The sequence below is a fragment of the Apteryx mantelli genome, chromosome 5, assembly GCF_036417845.1.
Source record: "Apteryx mantelli isolate bAptMan1 chromosome 5, bAptMan1.hap1, whole genome shotgun sequence".
Classification (NCBI taxonomy): Eukaryota; Metazoa; Chordata; class Aves; order Apterygiformes; family Apterygidae; genus Apteryx; species Apteryx mantelli.
The window spans coordinates 68,623,688-68,647,006 of NC_089982.1; the positions used below are offsets into that span (position 1 = coordinate 68,623,688).

A 23,319-nucleotide genomic window follows, 5' to 3' on the forward strand; every position below is an offset into this window, starting at 1 on the left:
GTTTACTAAAGCTTTACTTAACATTTACAGCTGCAGAAAGCTGTAATAGAAAGTTTTTAGAAATTCTCCTTGTTCTGTAAAAGAAGGTTCCTTCTATTAGTTTTATCATCATCAGGCTCTCATGATCACATAAAAAGAGCAAAAGCTAAGAGTGCGGAAGTAATTGAATTATTAACAGTGTTGTGACAATCATGAAGGCTGCTTTCCAGCTTTTTGTACTTCTGTGAGGTTACTCATGCTCATAGAGATCTCTTTATAAATGTTTTCAAAACTAGCTCACTAACCTGCATTAAGGCCCTGTTCAAATTCTGTTTTTCTGTAGTATTTACAAAACTTGCTGTTAAGCTGTTGAAGTAACCTTTTTAACATACTATTCATTTGTAAGAGCAATGAAGAATCTGAATGAGTCTGAATTGTTTTGCCTTAGACCCAGTACTGTCACAAATGCCCTGATAAAAGCAGCATGACAGGCTCAGTGAAGTTCAGATTGGGTAAATCTGGAGAATCACCCTAGCAAAATTTTGATAGAACTGCAGTCATTAAAATCATGATTAACTAGTAATTTTTTTTTACATGGTAAATTCATAGTGATTTCTCTTGGTTGCAAGACCTACAAGGTCTATGACTTTTAAAGCAGCCCTGGCTACCCTTTTGAATGCATGTGCTCAAAATTAGAGTAGCTCTTCTGGAAGTTTGAGATATTTTCCTTTTATGTCAGCTCACAAATTATTACACTGAATCACTTAAAATGCAGCTGATAAGCTTAGACTGTGTCTAGACTAGTAAATTAAACAGTGCCAGGAAACATTCTTGCACATTGAGATACTATCATCTACTCTCTTAAATTATTAGAAGAGTTCCTGGAATGCTTTTGGCCTGTGCTAGCTCTCCCAAATAATCTCTGGACAGGGTGCAGGAGTCGGCACAGGCCAGGTACTATTCCTTGCAGACTGTGCCTGTGGCTTTGCCCATGGCCATTCATTAGAGGATGAGAGGGATGTAAAGTGAGGATGCAGCCATTCTCTGCTAGTGGATCAAAATAACAGTTGCATTTAACATTTAATTTACTAATTCATATATAGCCTTATTTTCTGAGTAGGCATTTTCAAAAAGACCCTAAGAAGTTAGAAGCACAAATTGTGCTGAGTGCCTTGGCTGCTTTTAGAAATCTCTGCTTATGTTTATTTAGCCTTGTTCTACAAAAGCAAAGTCTTTCAGAGACGTGCATCACGAATCGTGAGTAGAACTATAGTTCCCATGCATACATATCCCTTAGATCTGAGTCTTGTAGAAAGTGACTAACTAATAATTCTCCTAATACTGGACAAAAAATTCGACTGTGATGACTGCCTTTGGAGGATGGTGAAGAATGAGATCAGTAGATCAGTTTTCATATCCCACTAGGCTAAATATCAGTTCTCTTACAAATCATTGCCTGTACTTCTTTTCCCTGTAGATGCTATCGATATGGTTTAGGACTTCAGTAAGCAAAGCTCTACATAGTTATATAAAGTCAACAGAAACACCTCCAAGTCACCTAACATCTAAGAATAAAATGAGTCCTCAGGTAGAAGTAACAGAGATGGGAGAGCAGACAAGCACTATTATGGGTAGAGTGTTTTTCAATGACCACAGCACTCTAAATTCTGAGGTTTTGGCAGGACATTATGGACTTCATATTAATTTATTTTAATGAGGAATTTAAAGGAGAACAGAAGTAGTGGTATTTCAGAATATTAAGGGAAGTCCTTCCATTCATAAGGGGCCATATTAGAGACAGCAACATTTCTTATGAATAAAATTTAATTTATGGATAAGTAAGGCTAGCATTAATGCTTTTAGTGTTCAGTATTGTCTAAATGTCAATAGTGTCCAAACATAGCAGGAATAAGTTACAACTGGCCTCGAAAGTGATGGCAAATGTTTTGTCTATGATGAAGTGGATCCATTAAAGAAATGTAAAGGGAGGGCTGAGACAGCTGGAGTGACAAGCCAGAACAATGATCTTTGCAGCACTATTCTGAGTGTATAAGAAGAGGGGCAAGACAGCACTTGTCAAGGACAGAAAAGAGGAGGTCACAATAGTTGAGATGCAAAAACATGAAAGTCTAAATTAAGATTTCAGTTACGTGACAGGAAAAAACACTGAATCTTGGACCTGTTGTACTGGAAGAGTTAGGTATGGCATGGATTTGAGAGCACAGAAGGAGAAATAGATAAGAGATGATATCCCAGTTAAAAGGCTACGTGACTGATGCAGCTAGAGAAATTTCAGTGAAATTACTTATTTCAGGAGAGTTAACCTGCATGCATTTTGGCAGAATGATGCAGTCTCTTGAACAATTAAAGCATGCTGCATTTAATGGAAGGGTGGGTCGCATTATACTAAGCAGCCTGGTGAAGCCTAGTAATCTAACCTGCTGGGGTGGCTGGGGCCACCCGTGGCATTGCACAGCTGTGGCAGACGTTGAGCATGAACGTTTGAGGCCATGTATCATTTAGGTAGAATCAAAGCAAATGTTATAAAACACCATCCCTTGACACACACTGACTGTTTCAAAATTTGAAATAAAAGCTTGCTGCATTAGCTCTTTGTTGCTAAAGACACATAGGAGTTTTACAAATGATAGTTAATAACTCTCTTGAAACTCTATGTGACAGGATTTTCCCTGTAGTTTAGAAAATGATCAATCTGTTCCCTCAAGTGCAAACACTTGAAAAATCATTAGATTTCTTAGCAGAAAAAATCTTGCTAAGAAATAGATAGCATAAACAAATCATGAGAAAAGTTGAGCTTCAACAGTGGAATTACAACAGTGAAGCATTTTGCAGCTTCAGTTTCCACCAGGAGTTTTAAAATATTGTGGTTTGACATTTTTTATGACGTTGAACTTCTTTTTAATGATTTTTGCTTTTTAATGGGGTTTAAGGATTTCCAGTAAAGATGGAGTTATCTAGATGATTCTATTCCACATGATAAGAAAAGGCTAACTTCTGTCTTCTAATGAATCATATGGTCATGGTCACAGCTGGTATGATGTCTGCACCAACTTTTACAAATACACATTAATAGATTCAGGGAGTTACAATTTCACTGTGTAGAAAGGGACAGACCTGAAATATAATTCCATTTTCCAGAATATCTAAAGACTATTCAAAAGACTATTTAGAATAACTGGAATACTGACAGTTTTTATGCTACTTCTGACTTTTTATAACAAATGAAAACTTTTGAAAGTTAGTGTCATGATCTTATCCAGAGCTTCAGGTATAATTTTCCATTAGACTGCATCTTACTTGGATACCTGTGAAGATGTTTTATGTCACTGAGTCTCTGAAAAGCCTGCTTATGAATACTGTAGTACACATTTTTTTCATATTTTAGTCAGGTCTGTTAAAGATAGGGGATTCATGCATTACCATCTAAATATAATGCTAAGTGTGAAGAGCTAGAATTTCTGTTTCATGACTTCATCTTTGCCACCTTCCCAAGAATGGAGATTCTTTAAGTGAAATACATCCTCCATGGCAGCCTATAAAATTATCACTGCTTGTTGGGAATATATGGCTGAAATGCATGTTTAGGGAGTAATCATACTCTAGCTGTAAATATCAGTAGCATGGCTTTTCAGATGGGGCTTGGAAGCAGTCTTGTTTTGAGAGGACATAAGCATCAATGAAATGTGACAACTCCTCGAGTTGTGACAAGTGAAAAAAGTGGAACATGTGGTTCTGGACATAAATGCATACAAAATTTCTAAAAATGTGCAAAAAAGATATTATAATGGCAAATTGCTACAGTCTTTTTCTCCAGCTCTTAATCTGGGAAAGATCCTATGAAAGTCAAGGCAGTTTGGCTGACTGCCTAGAGGACAGTTGCAAGGTGTAGTCCATTATAAGATTTAATGTTTATAATGACTGAATGCATCACAGTGGTTTATATCTATTCTTTGGATTTACTAAACTATTTACTGAAAGAGGATTAAATTCAAAGGATCAAAATTAAAAAGAAAAGGTTGTATCTTTGTGCTGCTTTTGCTTCACTGATTTTATGAGCTAGAAGATTTACTGGCTTTTATATTTAAAAAAAATCTTTACCTTTTAAGTTTTATTTTATTCTCCTCATTTCTTATGCTAGTAGCAAGCTTAAGTGATAGAAAACAGGAGATAAACAGGTGTCTAGTAAAGGTTAGCCACACAGATAAAGTATATACACTTTACTTGTGATATATCAAGATTTTCTGGTCCATTTTCTATTTTAGAAGGAAAAGAAGTTTTACCCCTTTTTAGGATTAAAAATATAAATTCCTTTCAAGTATCTGCTCAGAGTAAATTTTTGAAGAATTTTATTGGATATTGAAATACTTTTTCAAAGTAGTTCTTATTGGAGAAAAATATTCGTGTTTGTAGTAAGTTGCAAAGACATCACTTTTAAAGCAATCTCATGGCTTTAGGTCACTTAACTTTTACCCTCATCAAATGTATGCTTAAAAATATTATTTAGGTTGTTCTCAGTCAAAATCAAGAAACTGTAGCTTCTATTAGAGGTGCTATTCTCAGGCTTTATGTATGATATGGGACTCCCACTACTGCTATTCATTTCAGCTTTCTCTTGCTGTGCCTAGACGTCCTCTTTTGCATCCAGAGGTTATTAAGCTCTACTGCTAACCACCCCCTGGCAATGATAGCCTCCCCCAGTCTGTAGCAGTTTTGGGGTGCGTCCCATCATTTGATTTATGCAAATTCATCAAGGTTAGCTCAGATTATTAATCTCAATTTTTTAACCAAATCCAACTGATTTTGACTTACACAAGTCAGGCTCTCATAAACTACTTCATCAGTAGAAAGGCGATAAGAAGATGAAACATGAAGTAGAAATTTAAGCATTGCCAGGACTCCATCTGTAAAACCAGCCATCACTTTTCAGGCCAAGTTGACTGGATCTTTTTCTAACTTTAGCATTTCATCATATACAACATTAATTAATAGCAGTGGGATTCATGGTGTTGGGGATGTTAGTCATAGTAGTGTAAATAGATTCACTGTATTGTGGTTTAGAGCTCCATCCGGAATGAGGCTAAGCGATCTTTCTGTAAGTGACCATTTAGATATGTCCCGATCTCCAAATAGGACTAGTGACTTCAAGTTAGTATCTTTACTCTTATGTTAAAAACTAACAGTTTGATAAATGCTTTGTTGAACACAAGGCAGCATATTTAACACTTTCTAGGCTGAAACCTTTTATCTGCAGTTACACATACAAAAAACCCAGCTACATGCATTTATGTATAAAACACCCATATAGCATGGTAATTTATGCAGTAGTATCTTTCCTTACATTCCTGTTTCCTTCATTCCTACTTCTCTTGTAGAGATTTTCCAAGTTCAATTCCACAAGGTTTAAGTTTGGGGTAGTTAGATGGGAGAGAAAACAAGGGTTCAATAAGTATGTTTGCTGCATTCTTCCCATTGTATTTTGGTAAAACTATGTGATAAAGATCCCTTTCTGTTTTCAGTGGAAGGAAAGGACAAAATAAGCAAACCTCTTCAATGGTTTCAGCAAGGTAGTTGGAGGGAGAAATAATTATGTCATGCAGTTTGTGACTCTAGCTGTCAATGGAGTCAACTCCATTTTTAAGCAGATATGGCTGGGAATAGACATAGCTTTCTAGTATTTTGCCTTCCTGCAGGAAAAATCTGTTTTGTAAAGTTTTATCAGATTTTGCTAAAGAACCTACTGACCTAATGACAGAAAGACTCTTTAACAGAATAGTATGTATATTAAAATGAGAGAAAAATAGAGAAGGAGACTCTCATGGTTGGTTCACAGTGCTTGAGAAACTTCAGGTTAGTCACAGTTTTCTAGCAAACTCCTGGCTTTTCCTGGAAATGATTATTTTTACCATGCTTTGGCAACCATCTGTAAAATTGGAATAATACTGCCTCCTTTCTTTCTTCCACATTCTCTCTGTTGTACCTGGGAAGAAGAGTCAGCATTAGATGTACATGAATTAGACCTATACCTCTGACAACAAACAGTCCACTTTGCCCGTGGTTGAGGAGGCCGATCCCAGACCACTGATCCCCGCATCCCCATCTGTCTAGTGACGGCTGCTGTGACCGCTGCCAGCAGCAACATCCGAGTTTGTGGGGCAGCTGCAGTTGCCTTTTCCACAGATGCCACCACCATCAGCTCCGCTTTCGCTCTCCTCCTCTTGGCTCTTTGGTTGACCCTCCCTCTTACAGCATCGGGAGCAGTCCTAGACCTTCCTCTCCCCCACAGTCGTGGAGGTGAACGTGGCTGCTAGGAGAGAGGAAGAAGAGCTTCCTAATTCCTCTGTCTCCTAAAATTTTATGAAAACCTCCTGGCCTGTCTGCACCGCTGCTGTTTTGTCCTGGAAGCATCTGCTTGGGCCCCTCGGGAGGCCCCCACCACGTCCTTGCCTTCACGGGAGCCTCGCTGTCTCGTGCAGGACTCTACTGCGGGGACTGGCTCAGCTCACTCAAATTAATAGTGAGTGCTATTGTCGTGCAAGTAGCAAATATTGGGTGTTTTTTCAAGTGTTTACTCTTCAGTTCAGTGTGCTTTCAGTTCAGCTGACACATTTTAATGAAATCAATTAATGAAAGTGAATATGTCAGTTCAGGTGGCAATGCTATATGCACCCAGTTGCAATTTGTAACTATCATCCTGGTGAAAGGTGCAGAGATTGCAGATGTTACATTGCTTATAATGGTAAATAAGCCCATTTTAATCCCCGGTTCAGGAAGAGCTGGGTCTACTGTTCTTAAAGCCATTGATAAGATAGCTTAGAGGGGAAAGATGTTTAGCCTTGTTTGAAGTGAGGAAGAAATGAGAAAGAAGAAGAATGTAAGGAAAGAATTTGCAATGAATAAAGGCAACAAGAGCCAGGGAAAAGTAGCCTACAGAAATGAAACAAATACAAACTAAAGGATTTGCCTTGTGTCCTAAGCACAGCCAGTGAAATACGAAGTAAAAATCTTTAAGGTGGATTATCAAACCATAGGATTTTTGACAGAAAAGTCTAAGCAGCTTCAGGAAGTCAGATCCCCAGCAAAAGCACACAGAACAGTGACATGAACATTAAGCTGTATGGATTTACCTATCTACAGTAGGGGAAAAAAAAGTACCTATCAGTTAATCCTCCTTTCCCCATTTCTCTCCATTGATTTCAATAATGATAACACCCATCATAATTCTAGTGTAAGTGGGGACTTAAAAGTTGCTGCCAGCTCTTACATGACATAATGAATTTTTTTTTGATTTGTATCTAAGCAAAGAAAAAAAAAAAGAGCCCTGGACAGTGGTTGGTGCCAGCTGGGGGCGGGGGGGACGACAGGATTCTGCCCCAGAGCATTAGATTTGTTGCAGTTGTATCGCTGCTCACTTCTGCTGTAACTGAGCCACTGTTTTGCTAATGTAAATTCCTTCTTCGATATTAAATTATTAAGGGATTTAAATAGTAATTCCTTGATCGTGAATAGCATTGTATGCTATGTGGGACAAAGCCAGCACTGCAACTTGTTGTACATGTATCAGTGGCCATTACTGGTAGAAGATACTAAAATTGTGTCCTGTGTTTTGTATATGTGTTATTAACACATATACATATACCTATAACTAACCACGTGGAAAACATTTTGTTTAGCAAAAGCTACTGAAGTGAGAGACCAGCACAAATAAGCAGCTTGCTTTTTCTTCTCTCTCCCTCTCAATCTGTCCTTTTTAGTTTTTGTTTCTCAGAAGAGCCTGAATACTTAATAAACCTTAAAGGAATATGCGATAACAGAATTAAAGAGGTTCATGTTTGTTGGTTTTTTTTTTTTTTAATTACAAAGATGATTCTTAAAACACTGCAATGTATAAAATGCTACGTATTACCTGCAAGAGGGAACAGAATGTATCTTACAATATTCAGGCAGTTTTTTAATATGAGAAACTAATTGAAAAGTTGAAAAGTCATGCCCCATCAAACGCTCACCTACAGCACAATTCCCCCCCCCCCCCGCAATTAGCGGAGGTCGGGGCGGGGGGATCGTCCGGTACGAGCTTCCTGTAACTGCGCGTTTCTAAGTGCTCTGGTTTCAGCATCACCCCTGCCCTAGCCACCTGCGAGCTGCTCCTGCCCCCCTGGTGCGCGGCCGTTTCTGTCCCTGGGTGTCCACTGCGGGCCCGCGTCCCCCCGAGCTTGCGTTGCCCTGGCAACGGGCTGTCCACAGCGCCGCGGCCGCGCGCCGCACGGGCCCCGCGCCGCAACCGCCAGGTCGGGGCGCGGCCGCCGGCTCGTCCCGCCGGGCCGCGGCTCACCCGCCCGCCGCTGCCGGCCGCGGCCAGGGCGCCTCGCCCGCCCGCCCGCCCGCCGCTCCCCCCGCGCTCCCCGCTCCCTCGCCGTAGCCTCCCTAACGTAGTTTCATGGCTTTGCAAAGAAAGCCGGGCAGAAGAGCACTTTTCTCAGTGGCTGTGGTCAGACCATGACCTAGCTCATCATGAACTTGGAGGGGCTTGAAATGATAGCGGTTTTGGTCGTGATTGTGCTTTTTGTTAAAGTGTTGGAACAGTTTGGGCTGATTGAAGCAGGTTTAGAAGGTAAGGGAGCGTGCTCGCCAGTGCCCGCGGATGTTTCGGTTCTGGCTCTGCTCTTGCAGCGATGCCAGGGGCCCCTGTAGCGAGAGGTAAGACCCCACCGGAGCCACCTGGAGCCTGCCGTGCACCTCAGGGGCTGCGTGTTGCTGATGTTGAAGTTGTGATGATTTTCTTCCACAGGAAAAATAGCAGAGCAATTCAAATGTTTTCCCTGCAAGTGTAAACTTAGAGGTTACGCTGAGAAAAATTTCTTAAAATCTGCATACCTTATTCCTGTTTTACATCTGTAAATCTGAAACCAAACCAGACTGCATAATGTTAACATGCAAATATGATTCTATTGCCTTAAAATTGTCTTATAACCTATTCGTGAGAACTAGTCTTCTGGGCTGGGATTGTTAAAATATCTGTCTATCTGTGTATACATATATATTTTATAGTATTCAAAAACCTGTTGAATATTTAATTTACTGTTAAAATTTTTAAATGTGCTTGGGGAGGAATAACTGCAATACTCAGATTCAAAATAAGCAACTTTAATGTTCACTTAGGACAATCAGGTGCAAGTTTTATTGTTTGATGCTTTGTTTATCTTAGACAAATCCTCTCCTTGCTTCTTAGCAATATAGTTTGTGTACAAAACAGTAAAAATGGGAAATAAGAAGCTGTATTTTACATGTGTTTTTTGTTAGTTAAAGCTAGTGGCATATTGATTATTTTTACCTGATTTCTGAAAGCACTGTTATTCTTACCTTATGAGTAGTTAAAAAAAACCCTGCTTGCAGCATGGTTGATAATGTAATGACATTCAGTGTGTCCTACTGTTTTATCAGATTCCAGGCTGACACAGTCTCTGTTTCTCAAATATTAAAGAAATACTGTATTCTCCAATATTCCTGCAAGCTAGCCTTTGGGTACAGTGTATGTACTTATACCTCTGAAATGGGGAACTTTATTGACGAAGAGATTGTGGTTTCATGTGTTAACAAGTAAGAACCTAAGCAAAATTTGCCCTTATGAAAAGATTTAAAGAAATCCTGCTTTATGTAAACCTTCCAAGAAATGCAGTCTCTTCTTCAAGAGACTTTAAACAAGGAAGTTCACTCAGAACTGTTTCTCTCTCTCTGTGGCTGTGTTTTGAAATGTGTAGACTTACTAGTATTAATTACAGCTTCTGAAAACCCGGCTGGCGCTCAGAAAAATGTGTTAGCAAATGCATTTTTATAAAGAAGATTATTTAGGTTGGTTTATGTATCCATAGAGTGCATTATATTTGGTTTGAAAGACACCAGAGAGCTTTCCTTCTGAATGTATTAACTTCTGCTTTTCTTTTTCTTTTTTTGTTAAATAGTAAAAAGAAATGTAAATCAACTCCAGAAATGTTGTGATAAAACTTATCAGCAGCATTAGACATTGCAGAGAGTCTGAAAAAAAGAATATTTGCTTTTTACATTGGTTGGCATGTTTCTGTATGTTCTGTTGAACCTGATTCGCACATCCAGCTGGATTCCACAGTAAAATTTAGTATTTGCTTTATATGTGTGTGTGGCTGGGGAAGGTGATAGTGCAAAGAAAATTAGAAATATAGGGGAGCCGCTTGTAAGCAGTAGTAAAGTTTCTGTAAGAAATAAGTTTATTGTGCAGCTGCCTATTTTGTCTGCTTCAGTGGCCACAAAACCGTCAGTCTGCATGTGCATGCACAAGTTGTGCCTTGCCTCGTGCGGTACAACTTTGCAGCATGCCCGCTAGGTGAACCACAGGAAGATGCCTACGCCCCGTTCGTTCCTCAGTGGTGCTCGAGTGCTATGAATGATAAAAGATAACATGATGTGGAAATCAAACAATAGATATAAACAATGATGTATGAAAATGGGGTTTAGATAGCAGGTACTTATGGATTTAGTTTCCTGTAGTTTAGGAACAGTGTAGGTTTGTTACTCGTGTATTTCTTAAACTTGAGGATTAAAGATCTGAATTAATCACAATAGAAAAAAGAATGTATACGCTTTCACTAGGAAGGTGAAAAAACTGTGCATCATGATTTTTGTAAGTATCAAGTCTATTCAATTACACCCATATATAATCAAAAGTACATGCCCCACAAAATTGTGCAAATATTACAGAAACTTTTAAGTAGAATGTTAAGAAAAATGAATTTTACAAGTCTACTCACACTATCCATGTACTTTTCCATAAATCAGTAAAGATGTGGGTGGGAGTTTTCTGAAAAATGTCATTTGTTATAAGGATGTTTGCAGTTGTCTGGTTTTGGTTAGGCGATACCTCTTTTTGGTTTTTGTCCCCAAGAGTCATGTGTCCCTGCATATGCATGTTTCATACTAACCAATGGTTTTACATGCATATGGCATATAAAATATGACCTACATCTATCTGAAAACAATCCCTAGATTGAGTAATAATCTATAATACACTGGACCCAAGCAGGATGCTAAATCTGAACCCTCTAAATTATACTGAAACTTATGTAGAGATCTAAGCTTCAGAATTAGCCCTTCTTGGTACCAAAAGCTTGAAGCTAACCGTCGTCCTTCCCACACTGGGTTATCATGATTCTGAACTTTGTGAACTAGTTCCACACTCAGTTTGAAAGAATCAGGTGCAGTTCGTTAACTCAATAACAAAATCTCATTTTCCTCATTTTAGTGTCTTAATAACTATCACAAGTGCGAGTAGTAGTCTGCTTTCTTCAAAATCTTTAAACAAACTGTGTATAATAAATAGCATGCAAGGACATCGTATATATGAAAATAATAAAACCTGCAGAATAAAAATTGGATATTCTTATATTAATTTTTTGATGTACTGAACTAAGTGACAGTGTGCTTTCTGTGGTTTTGTCCAGTTGCCTCCAACTGCTGAGTGATTCTGTTGTTGATATAGAAGAAGCATTTTCAAACAGATCTTTTTAATATTGTATGACAGCTCCTAAAGTGATAAGTAGCAGAATAGATTTATACTTTTGTGGGTCGTGGATTGCAGAGATTTTATCTCCAGGTTAAATATTTAACCTTTTGTAAATTAGGTTATGTTCTCCTTAATAAACTTATTTTTTAAAATTTTAATATGGTAGTATCTTATATGTAAGACATTTCCTAATGAGGCAAATATGTTGACACCTAGGTACAAATTGATTTAAAATTAATTATATTTCTTTTTGTATGGCAAGTTTTTACAAGTTTTTCACAGTTAAAATTAGATACAAGAGCTGAGCAAATAAAATATATAGTATGTTAACATCTTATGATTATACTATATTCAGGATATCAGTTTATGTTATTTATTATACTTTTAATACTCTTCTGAAAGGATTGTGATCTTATATAAACATGATATGAACTTGATCAAGGTATGGGAGGAGTTTTGAATGTGAACATCTTCCCTCGATAGCAGTTTTTCTGGGTAAATGGTTAGTGACAGAGTGGTTGAAGCATCAACAGATCAGCCCTTTTTAAGTTAAATTGTTTATGTCCTCATGTTTCTTGGAAAATGTGGTTGTTTTTCAAAAGCTAAATTACTTAGTAATCAGATAAATTGTAAAATAACCCACTCTTCCTTAAAGCGAGCATTAAAACCTACACCATTAGAGTTATGGTTCGGAGAAGAAAAGTAAAGTATGTGAGTGATAGAAAATATTCATAGCGATTAATGCCTCTAATGAAGCTAAACAGGAAAACTGGCATAGAAGTGGTCATCTGTGTTGCTGTGAAATGTGGCTTCCATGTTTCTATATTATTCCTATCTATCTAATATGATAGTATCAAGAATAGTATCTAAAAAACCTTCCTTAAGAGCCCAGAGAATGGGGGTGGTAGTTTATGTAGAACTTTACAGCTAAAATTATAATAATTGACATAATTACTGAATCACTTGAACGATGTTAAACGGTGAGCTTCTTATCCCATTTTAATAACCCTGGTTATTGACACGTTCCAGTTCATCAGCTAGAAAGCAGAACCAAACCATGGCTGCACAGGGAGCTGTTTGTGGTAGTTCAAGATGAATGCAGATGTCCTGGTGCTCCTTTTAACAAGGACTGTACATGCCTGGAAATGTCAGTTCAGTTACTTGTGGCTGCTCTGAAATTAGCAGCCACTGAAGTTGTTTTGTCATCCAAGCTATGATCTGCTGGGAATTTCAGCACTTGCACAGTGAAGCCCTTCTTCACAGTGATGTCCGTGGATGGAAATGGACAAATATTCATTCCAGAGGATTTGCAGTCACCAGCACTTCATACTAGAAATAGCCTGTAACAAACATAGGGCTTTTCTGCCATTCTGCCTTGCTTAGGATCAATATGATATACCCTTTATCCTTGATGTCAAAAAGAGTTATGTGTGGAATTATGAAGTACGAAAGCAATCATAGGTTGATATGTGAAATGATTAGATGTAGCTGAGAGTGTGCAAAAGAAGAAAGATGATAGAGAATTTGATATTGGCAATTTCAGGCATTCTTTAGAAATAACTTGTTCAATTATGTCTTCATATTTAACAAGATAAATTGAATTAAAACAGCTGTTAAAACAAATACTGAGAGGGTGAGCAGTAGATAGAAATCTTTAACACAGCACTCCAGTGAAGTTTTCCTTGAGTAAATGTTTCTGCTCCAAACACAGCACTAGTAAGTCATTTGTAGACAGACACATGTGCTGTAGTTGATTTAAAGCTATGCATACGTGAGCAGCTGGCCAGCATGTGCATGCTGCATGATTGGCCAGCAGACCACTGTTGGACAGGATGAATAAGAGGAAAGCTCTCTTCCGTGTTTTTATTTATTTATTTACTTTCATACCAGAAGACTCAGGTCCTGCATACAGATAGAAATGGGTAAATAAATAAAGCAGCTTGCTAGCCAAGGGAGTTTGCAATAGGTGCTGTCAGCCCTTAGTTGCTTGCTTTAAGCAGTGTGACACTGAGAAGCGTCTTGGGAAAGCTGTGCCTTTGTCGCTGAAAAACCTTCTCGTGGCCTCAGCTCAGTGTCTACGGAAGAGCTGCTTTTCTCAAACTAATTGTCACTGCTGATGACAGTGTGCCTCTCTAGTGCTTTACGTCCACGGAGATCAAAAGGAGGTAAACACTGTAACTGCAAATAAAGCAAGGGTAAATCTGCAAGACGCAAATTGTGCTGCCTCCCAGCTCACCCATGCTGGCGCTGGCCACTCAGAAGTGATAGATGGTTAGGATTAGTATGGAATATTTATACTGCTATTTCCATATCATAAGCAGTGGGTAAAGAGCTCTACCATCCAAATTATCAATACAATACTTCTTGCAAATTACAGGTTTATAATTAACCTTTCTTAAAAAAAAAACAAACAAACCAACCCTCAGACAAGCAGGCTGCTTATCACAGGAATCGCCACTTCCCCCTATGGTGCATAGCTGTGATCTATTCCCAGTGTGAACACAAGGGTCTGATTCCCATTGCAGTTTGGTTGTGAGTTATCTCATTTGGGATGAGACCTTGAATTAATGGACATTGCCTCTTCAATGGAAGAATAAGAGAATCCTATTGCTCAGTTTTATTTCTTTGTGACTTTAGAAGAAGTATGAGAATAACCTGGATATGAGAAAGGCATGTGATTTTCGTCTGTTTTATCTCCCTCAAGGAGGCAGTTTCGCTGTTTACTTCCCTTGCTTCCTACTGACTTCTCAATATAGAATTTATATTTTGTATGTATTTAATTTATTTACTTTTAAAAAGCAGATGCTACATTCCTACTGTCAAAGAGCCACCACAAGCAGAAGAAAATTATGTACAGCACAGTGTTTGCCTGTCATTATGCACATAAATGCCTTTACTTTTACTTGCTCTCCACAAGGCTGAATTCCCTTTTAATGAAAATCTACAGATGCCAGCTAGATATATTTATTGACTCTCTTTTTTTAACTTTTATCCTGTAGGTTAGCTGTCAGTAAATGTGGGTGGTAGAAACTGAAATGTGCAAAATTCATATCAAGTTTTGAGACCATTTATTACTTTCCAGTACTTTAGACTGAAATAGCCACATAATAAATCTTTATTTTTTTAGTTATAAAAGCAATATATGTTAAATTGGTGTTATAGATTTTTTTAAAGCAAGATTTTTAAATTAAATTAGTTTCATGGTCTACTAAGGAGACGGGTAAGCATTTTCTAAGAATATAGTTTTGTCAATGATTAGGAGAAAGAATTGCATGCCTAACTTTGCAGGCAGAAGAAAATAATCTGAGTAGTGAAATTACGTCTATCCATGCCAGCTAGAAATATATTAGTACTAATAACACTTCCTGTACTTTTTTTTCTGTAGAATTAAAAATGCTTTGCAACAATACATAGAATTATCTCCTTTTCATGCATCAGGAACATGAAGCTTAGGGAGTAGTAAATTTTATAGGTTTGTTCATGAAGCAAAAAGGAAGTATGAGATCATGGCTTCTAATCTCCTGTGTATCACAGGGAAATAACTTCCATGCATTTGCCTTTATGATGAATTTATGATGTTTTCACTAAATCATGAAAATCAAATCATGTTTGAATAAAGAAAAGAGAGAGCAGTGAGCACAAGTGATTTTTTTTTTTGGGGGGGGGGAATCTTTCTGTCTGGGTCAGCTGTACCCTAAACTTATGAGAATTACTGGGCTGTCTAAAGCTAAATGGGGTGAATCCAGAACCTAGACTTCTTCTGAAGACAACAAGGGAAGCAGTAATTATTTCACAATTTCTTCCTTTTTCCCACTGTTAAAAACAGTGTTTCATTCTAAATTATTATTTTTTTCCAATCTTCACCTTGTAGTCCATGTTGTTCATTCCTCTGAATCACTCCCAGATTTACTCTTCCTTTTAAGTAGGAAGTATGTTTTCTGTCCATTAGCTCTGTGTCAGTCATTTGGTGTATGTCTCAGAAATCAGGAAGATTAACCACACCTACCATATTATCCCTACGACACTATCCTTCTTAATATGATTTCTTTTGTTACTAATACATTTTAAAAATAACCAACCCAAACAAAAATTCTACCAAATACGTCCTTGGAACTTTAACCCTTTCACTACAGTTTTTTTTCCTTTAGTTAGTTTCCTATCTATTTTTTTCTATATATCATAAGTCATACAAATTGCTATTTCCCCTTTTTCCATGTGTTCACTATTACTCTTTTATAACTATTGTGGTCATTATACTACATAAGGAAAATGAGCTGTTAGACAAAACTTCTCTTTCTTTATTATGGGATTGCCACATTTTGGCCATCTAATGCATCTTTCGAGAGAATTCCTATTTTTTATTACATTTCTTTGGTCTAATTTCCCCATCCCATCCCTTCACTTAAAATATTCCTCAGCTTCAGAAAGTCAGAGTTTTTGACACACCCAGAAGAAATACAGATATAGATTTAAGGAGAGATACACTTTGAATTCAAACTTAGTCTGCTCACGTAGAAAGCAATGAGATGATCAACTGTGGCTCTTATGCAAACGATAACTTCTAGTCCAGCTTTGACTCCAGGTCTTTCTAGTATAAGGACATTTAAGAATATTTAATTTACATAATGTTAAGGTCAGTGTCTCTTCTCTTTTTTATTTCATGAATTTTTTTATTTCCTGAGATTTCAAACTGCTGAATCCCTAATGACACAGATTACATGAATCAGTCTGTTCTGTAGCTTGATTCAGTGGATTAACAGGATCCCTGTGAAAACCCTAATTAAGCTTTGGTAGGTCCTTGTATTGTGATGGTTATGAGCTTTGCATTATGATTAACTCAAACACTCTGCTAGTTGCTTTGGCTAATCTCTGATCCATATCTGAGCTTCTGCACTCCACTATAAGATCCCATTATCAGGTTCAGGTAGAATCATGTGGATCAACATCACAGTAATCATATATATAAATGGCTTATTTCCAGTTATTTTACCTTCTCCTGCTCTTGCTTGAGGGGTAAGGATTACTTGAATTTTTCCATTTCTTCAGTTATCTCATTAGGTCTGCTAAATTTGCTAAATCTGTTTAGCCCTATGTGTTGTTATATCAATGGAAAAAGATTAAGTATCACCAGTGAAAGTGTGCTAGACAGCTCTATCGTATAGTGTGTTATAATTTGTGTTTTCACATTGCCCAGTGGTCCCTTCCTGAATTCTCCGCCCAAATTTCTTCAGAATTACAAATGGTTGTACGTCTTCTTAATATTGTAAGGAAGATCTTGGGTTATAGCTATCTCTTTTTACAAGAGAATTCTTCTTTTAGTTATCTGCTCTGTTTCTCTGGTAGCTGGTTCCCCAGTAGATGAATTGTTCAACATCTGATAAGAAATTCAGTTCAGCCAAACTGAATGCAGCCTAAATGTGCTGAGGCAGATGAATTAATCTGGTACAACAGCTTTGGTTTTTGCTTTCTGCAGTCATTTTCCCCTAGCAGTATCTCTAGAAATCATTTATGAAATTTTGGTTGTTGTCCAATCTTTATTTTTGAATTGATCTTGATTTCTGATAACACTACAGAAGCATTAAAATACATGCTTCTCCAGGCACGCTTTCTTCTCTGGGTCAATAGCCCCAAAATTATTATTTTTCAAACAGGAAAAGCTTGGATCATCGAAAGCAGGCCACAGCAGTGTCATGGATGAGTGGAGTAATGCACTTCACTCGTAAGAGAGAAGCGGCACTATGTTTATTGTGGTAAGACAGCAACTTAACAAAGTTCAATTGTAAATAAGAATGATTTGACAAGGTTTGATTGGCAAGGTTCCCTCGGTTGTTTACTGCATGGAGGACAGAGTCAGATGCAAGTGCAAAGAAGACCCTCCCGTTGAGTCACAAAGTTCAGAAAGGACCCCCTTGCTTTCCAAACTCCTCCTTGGAGGAGCCTAGGTGTGGCTGGATCCAGTCCTGGTCTCAGACTTGGTCAATGGTTAATGTCTAAGGGATTATGTGTGCAATTAATCAGAGATATAACTCAGCAAAGTTTCGCGAAGTTCGCAAAGTTTCAGCATGCTATTAATCACTTACCAAGGATCTGGGGTGGGTAGGGAATCTCTCAACCTCGAGGAGTAACCTTGAGAGGCGTCCCTGCTCAAGAGGAGGTTCTGCAGTGCAGCCCACTGCCACGCAGGAGAGCTCCATGGGCTCTGGGCTGCCCCCTATTTATAGGGGGGAGATGATTGACTCATAGTCGTATTTGCATGCTAGACGGGTCTTAGTTGGCGCATGCTCAGTTAGCCCCTGCCTACGTGCTGTCTACAGGGAGGTCAGCTTGAGGGGGAGGGAGCATATTGCGGGCGGGAAGGAGCACACCGTCACAAGCAGTTATCTTTTCATTGTTGGTAGTGTGAGATAATGAAAAAAAAAAATTAAACCAGCTGAATACCTGTTTATTAATCAGATACTTATTTCTCAGTAGTTATGTCAAAGTTATTATAGGAAGTATTGTGTACTTTTATACAGAAATATGATCATAAGTTTAACATTCATTATTAACGTCAAATTCTAATAGAGAAAACTCCGACAAAATAAACCCAGAAGTCTGAAACAGAAAAGAGAAAGAGTTCTGAGAGAAGTGAACCGTGTAGCAAATTTGCTCCCCACTCTAAAGTGGATACCTTTACTAGACAAATCCATTCTGATAATGCATAACACATCAAATGCTGTAGGAACATCAAAATAGATTCTTGTATCCCAGGGTCTGTCCCTATATCAGGGAGGTTTGATACGGATTTGCGAGCACTTGATCCATCTTCTCCTTGCCTGTACTTTGAGTACATTTCATTTGGTTTGCCCTGTTATGACAAACTTTGCTTACAAATTAGTGTTTGTATAAATAGCTATATTTAAATATCCTTGTTGGAAGGGGCAGGACCAAGTTACATGAAATCCATCATGACAATGGTCTTTGCTCCCCCATTAGCCTTTTCTGTCTGGCTAACAAGCTTATGTGATCAGTGACCTCTGCGATTGCTGTTAAAATGGCAGTCATACCTTTACACACACAGACAGAAGTTATATAATCTGGTCTTAAAATCATTGGTGGGGTTGCCCAAATATAAAGGTGCGAGTCTGTGTGCCTGGTGTGTGCGTGGAGGGGGGAGGAAATGTTCTGGAGGACAGTTCTGAAGAGCCAGGTCCCAAATTTCTCAGGTATATTTCTTTTAGAGGAAATGAAGCATGAGTTATTTACAGCATGTCAGGTGTGTCACGCTTCATAGTTGTAGGAGCACTTGTTGGGACACTTATGACCAAAACCCTTTTGTTAAGGAGACTGTTAACAGTTTCTTGGAAAAACACAGTCTGAGTCCACTAAGACATTATAATACTTAATATTAAAATGTCCTTATTACCTGGTTTACAAATATTTCAAAGCTAACACAGTAACACATGTCGAAGTTAATTGCTATTATCTCCATTTACAAAAGCTTATGCCCCCTCTTGTGTTAAAGACAAATTATTATGCAAGTAAGTGTGTATATCTGCTGTGTGCCCAAGCAGTACTGAAAGTAATTGTATCCAAAGCTTTCTTTACCACCCTGGTTTATAAAGCAAGATGACATTTCACTTCAGTGAGACCCAGAAATGAATCATTTCTCCCCCTGCATACACTTTTAAAAAAGTCTTTCCAGAAGAACAGACGTCTTGCAGCTCACATGTTATTGCTGCTTATCAGGCCCGCTTTCTTGGCAAATACCTCCCTGGTCAGGGATATCAAATGCAGACAGAGAACCATCCACAGGTAGATATGCTCTTCTGGTAGCAGAAGGTCATAATCAGCAATTTTTCTCACTATGCATCTACCAAGTGATGGGGTGGCTGTAGGTCACCAGGAAAGACAATTGCTGCCAGTAGAACAAATCATCTATATGCAGCCAGTTTCTGCCTACATCTGAGGAGTTTTCAGGAAAGACAGAAGCAAGAAGCAGCCTGCATAATTTTCTTGAATGGTGGCAGTCCACCCTTAGCTGTCATGCTTAAAGAGTGGGCAGAGATTTATCTGGTAGTGCATGCACAGTGAGTCTGATAATTCTGGAAAGCCTCAATTCATGCAGCTCATGTATAATGCTCATCTATAAGTGCAGTAGTTTTGGTCACTTGGAGGATAAGGCCATCTTCTGCCACTACAGGAGGGTGTGTAGTCTGCCCACCTGGAAAATAATCTATCATTTGACTAATGTCCGTGACGATTTTTTCATTAAAAAGATTTTTTTTCACACTGTGTCAAATTTTATTTAGCCTTAGGATATACATGTTAAATATTTTAAACATATTAAAGTGCCATCTGAGCTGTCTCCTTTGAAGTCTGAGATTTAAATTTATATTTGCAAGACAGCAGATGTACAACATGTACTCTCAAAAATGTTTGCCACTGAACACCTAGCAAGATCCCATGGTTAACAGGTGTGTTTGAGGTCTGGTTTGATACATTTGTGACTTACGGGTGGTGATAAAAGGAATTTTACACAGGTTGAGTTTTCTAAGTTTTTAATATATGTGATTGAGCACAAATTATTTTAATATGTTAATTATATATAATTAATGCAACATCAGTCTAGATGTCTTAATTAACTTTAAGACTTTTAAGACTTATTTTGCAGTTACCCAAATGTGGCAATCTAAATGCCATGCTTGAAAACTCTTCAGCATTTGAAAACAAATTTTCTTCTTGTTCATCATCACAAAGCTCAGAGTTCAGATTCTGCCCAATTTTAAGGCTGGATAACTATATTGAGAGGAATCAGGTTACTAGAACATGAGTAACCGTCTTCAGCAGTAAAGAGGCGTAACTGAAGGCAGAATATGATGCTGAAATTGTTGTTTAGCAAGTTGGCAATTGAGATATGAAATCTGGCTCATCTGCCCACAATCCAAATTGCTCTAGTAGTTCTGCTAAAAATATCATTAAAATGGGAAGTAATTGTCAAGGAACTCGGATGCTGACCTATTCAGTGAGAAGATGTTACCTTTAAATTGTTATTCCAAAAAGTCATAATAATCTGCTAAAATTTATACTTTAAATGTTCCTTATTGTTCTCTCTGCTTCCTTATCAATCTCTTATAGGAGTATTTTAAATACCAGTCCATTTCTGGATGTTAGAATTTTTTGAGTCAATAATTAATATACTTAAAATATTCCTACTTAAAAAGTAATCTCACTGTAAAAACACCGGTTAAACATTCATCACAACATCCTTTGACAAGCTGCTCCAGCATTTAATTACTTTCAGTGCTAAAGATGTGTATCCGGTTTGGGTTTTTTTTATTCTTTAGCTCAAGATCTTATCTATTACATCTTTGCATATTCTTTGCTAGATTTAAAATGCTATGTAGCATCAGATATCTTTAAGCTTTATAGATTACTTTTTAATCTTAACCGTTTTATTTCAGAAACTAAATAAGTAGAACTATTTTAGCTCTTCCTATTCATATTCAAAGTAATTCTTGCGGTTCTTTTTTAAAGCTTTTTCAATTTTTGATAAACTTTTTAAAGCATTTACATTCAAACAGGACACTGGATTCAAAACTGGTCTCAGACATGCCAGAAGTAAAAGGTAATATCCCTGCCTTGCCTATCCATGTTTGAGGCTGATTACAGTCCTGACCTCATCCTGTATCTTGGAAGTGAGCTGTAATGGGCAAATAAGTCAAGATTTCTTGCACAGCCCCTGCCAGGCAGATACAAGGTAGAAAACATCTTCGCTCATCCATCATATGGCTTGTCAGTATAAGGTCTTTTCTCAAATAATCAGTCATGCGAATGATTAGTTCTCTCTGAGTTGACCATTGGTTCAGCCTGACCTGGTTTGGACTCCTTGATATTTTTCAGCGACGGACATAGCTATGAATGGCTATGCTAGTTAATGGTGGCATTCAACAGGTGGTGAATTGATCTGTGTTTTGTAGTGCCACAATCTTAAGGACAGATCACTGTTCTAAAGTCCTCACTGTCTTGGAAGAAACATTTCTTTTCTAGTCCTGTGACATCTTGCTTTAAGGTATTGGTGAGAGAAGTGTATGAAATAGTGCAGGTCCTCTCTCTGGTGGCTGGATGCCACAGACATAGAAGTCTGCTTGGAATCCCTTCATGCACCAGGCTGTTGGGAGTTAAATCCCCATTAGACCCAGAAGCCTTTTTAGCATCTATAGAAATGCTAGGACTTCCCTGTCTCAAGAGAAGACTGTTCCCCTCTGATGAAGGCCTTCATTAAGATTGTACTATAAGACACCACTTAAGTGATAATACAAAGGTCCATTCAGTCCCATTTTCCATTCTTGTCTACTGCTCTCTTAACTCTCAAGAATCAACCCCCCCCTTTTTTTTCCATATCCTCATGACATCTTGAACACCCCAAATGACTCCAAAGCCACTATACATCTGCCTGGAATTTTCTCTTTAATTTTAGAATGAAAATGCATTTGCAGTTGTACTCAGGGGTTCAAGCCCTCTGAACCTCACTTCTGCAATCTCTGCACAGATAAGCACTGCTGTCAAGAGCAGCAGAAAATTCATCATTACTATCAAGTAAACAAACCTATCTTAAACAAACCTATATATATATTTTTTTTTTCCTGTTAAATCTCTATTTCCTTTGGGAAATTGAAGGTAGTCCCAAAAGAGGTCAGATACTCTCCCAGCTTTTTGCAACTGGCTTTCATGTCTCTGTACATAAGGGTGGGAAAAATATCATGCTCTTGGAGAGTGGACATATGTATCCCTGGATGTGCATGATTGCTCTATTTTTTTGTCTGCTCCATCACTTTTCCTCTCTCTCTCCTGGAATGCTTCCATAAGCAGGAAGTAGTTAATCTTCCAGTTCTAGGAACTAAAGAACCCATTCACTCTTGCCTCAGAAGAAAGGACTTTTACAGATGATATTTTCAGGTGGCAAAAAGGATCCACCTTGCATGTGAGGAAGCTGAATATTTTTATTCTGAAATTCAAGACTGAGATGGTAATACTGTCTGTGATAATTCCATTGCTTCAGGAAAGAATTGGCTTTAATTTCTGAACTACTTTTGCTACTTACAATCAGTATGTATAAATATGTGTGTATATATATATGTATTATATTTCAATAAAGTTTAGGAAATATCTTTGATTTATGATGGGCCAGGTCCTTTACTAGTACAGTCTTACCATTTGGGTTATGTATTGCTGCGAGGGTCTTCACCAATGTCCTGGAGGTATGACTCAGATGGAGAAGGGTAGCATTAAATCTTTACCTTAACAGTTGCCTGGTGAAAGGCAAAAACAGCTCAGAAGAGGTAACAAAAACTCTCTAGATTACTCTGTGACTCTGACTTTTTGGAGATTAAGGCTATGTTTTGCCTCTTCTCAGTTCAGACTGCAGAGTTAATAGGACTGCTTCATGAACTTTGCTACAGTTGAACCCACCTCACTTGGGACAATTTTCAAATTCTGAAAGATTTCTAAATTTTCTAAATCATTTAGGGTTCTTTCTATTAGGATTGTAATGACTTATGTGGCTTATGGGGTCATGCTGCAGCATATTCTAAGGTTATACTCCATACCAAATTTACTGTGCATTACATGTGACTCCAGCTTTACTGAGTCACAAAATTTTGGGAGTGTGTGTATAACTGTTCCTCTTGGCCAGTTATTTAATTTATGCACTGGCAGAATGTGTCAGTACTTGAAATTATTTGGAGGTAATTTTCTTTCAACTTTAGTCATCTGTTACCCATCCAACACTTTTTTTAGACTAAGAAGCT

General features: G+C 37.9%; 1 protein-coding gene across 6 annotated transcripts in view; it reads left to right on the forward strand.

The window, feature by feature from the left end:
• The window catches only part of KCNIP4 (potassium voltage-gated channel interacting protein 4), a 466,196-nt gene that overhangs the window by 228,577 nt on the left and 214,300 nt on the right, over positions 1 to 23,319 (forward strand). The window contains exon 1 of one of the 6 annotated variants that reach the window (XM_013960001.2): positions 6,436 to 6,514. The exons of 3 other annotated variants lie outside the window; for them this stretch is intronic. Coding sequence is in view for 2 of the 3 variants with exons in the window: in XM_013959995.2 (XP_013815449.1) it covers positions 8,509 to 8,608 (100 nt within the window). In the remaining variant the exon portion in view is untranslated. Of the gene's footprint in view, positions 1 to 6,435; positions 6,515 to 8,403; positions 8,695 to 23,319 lie in introns of those variants that run through there. 2 more of the 6 variants (XM_013959995.2, XM_013959999.2) reach the window with 2 other exon arrangements.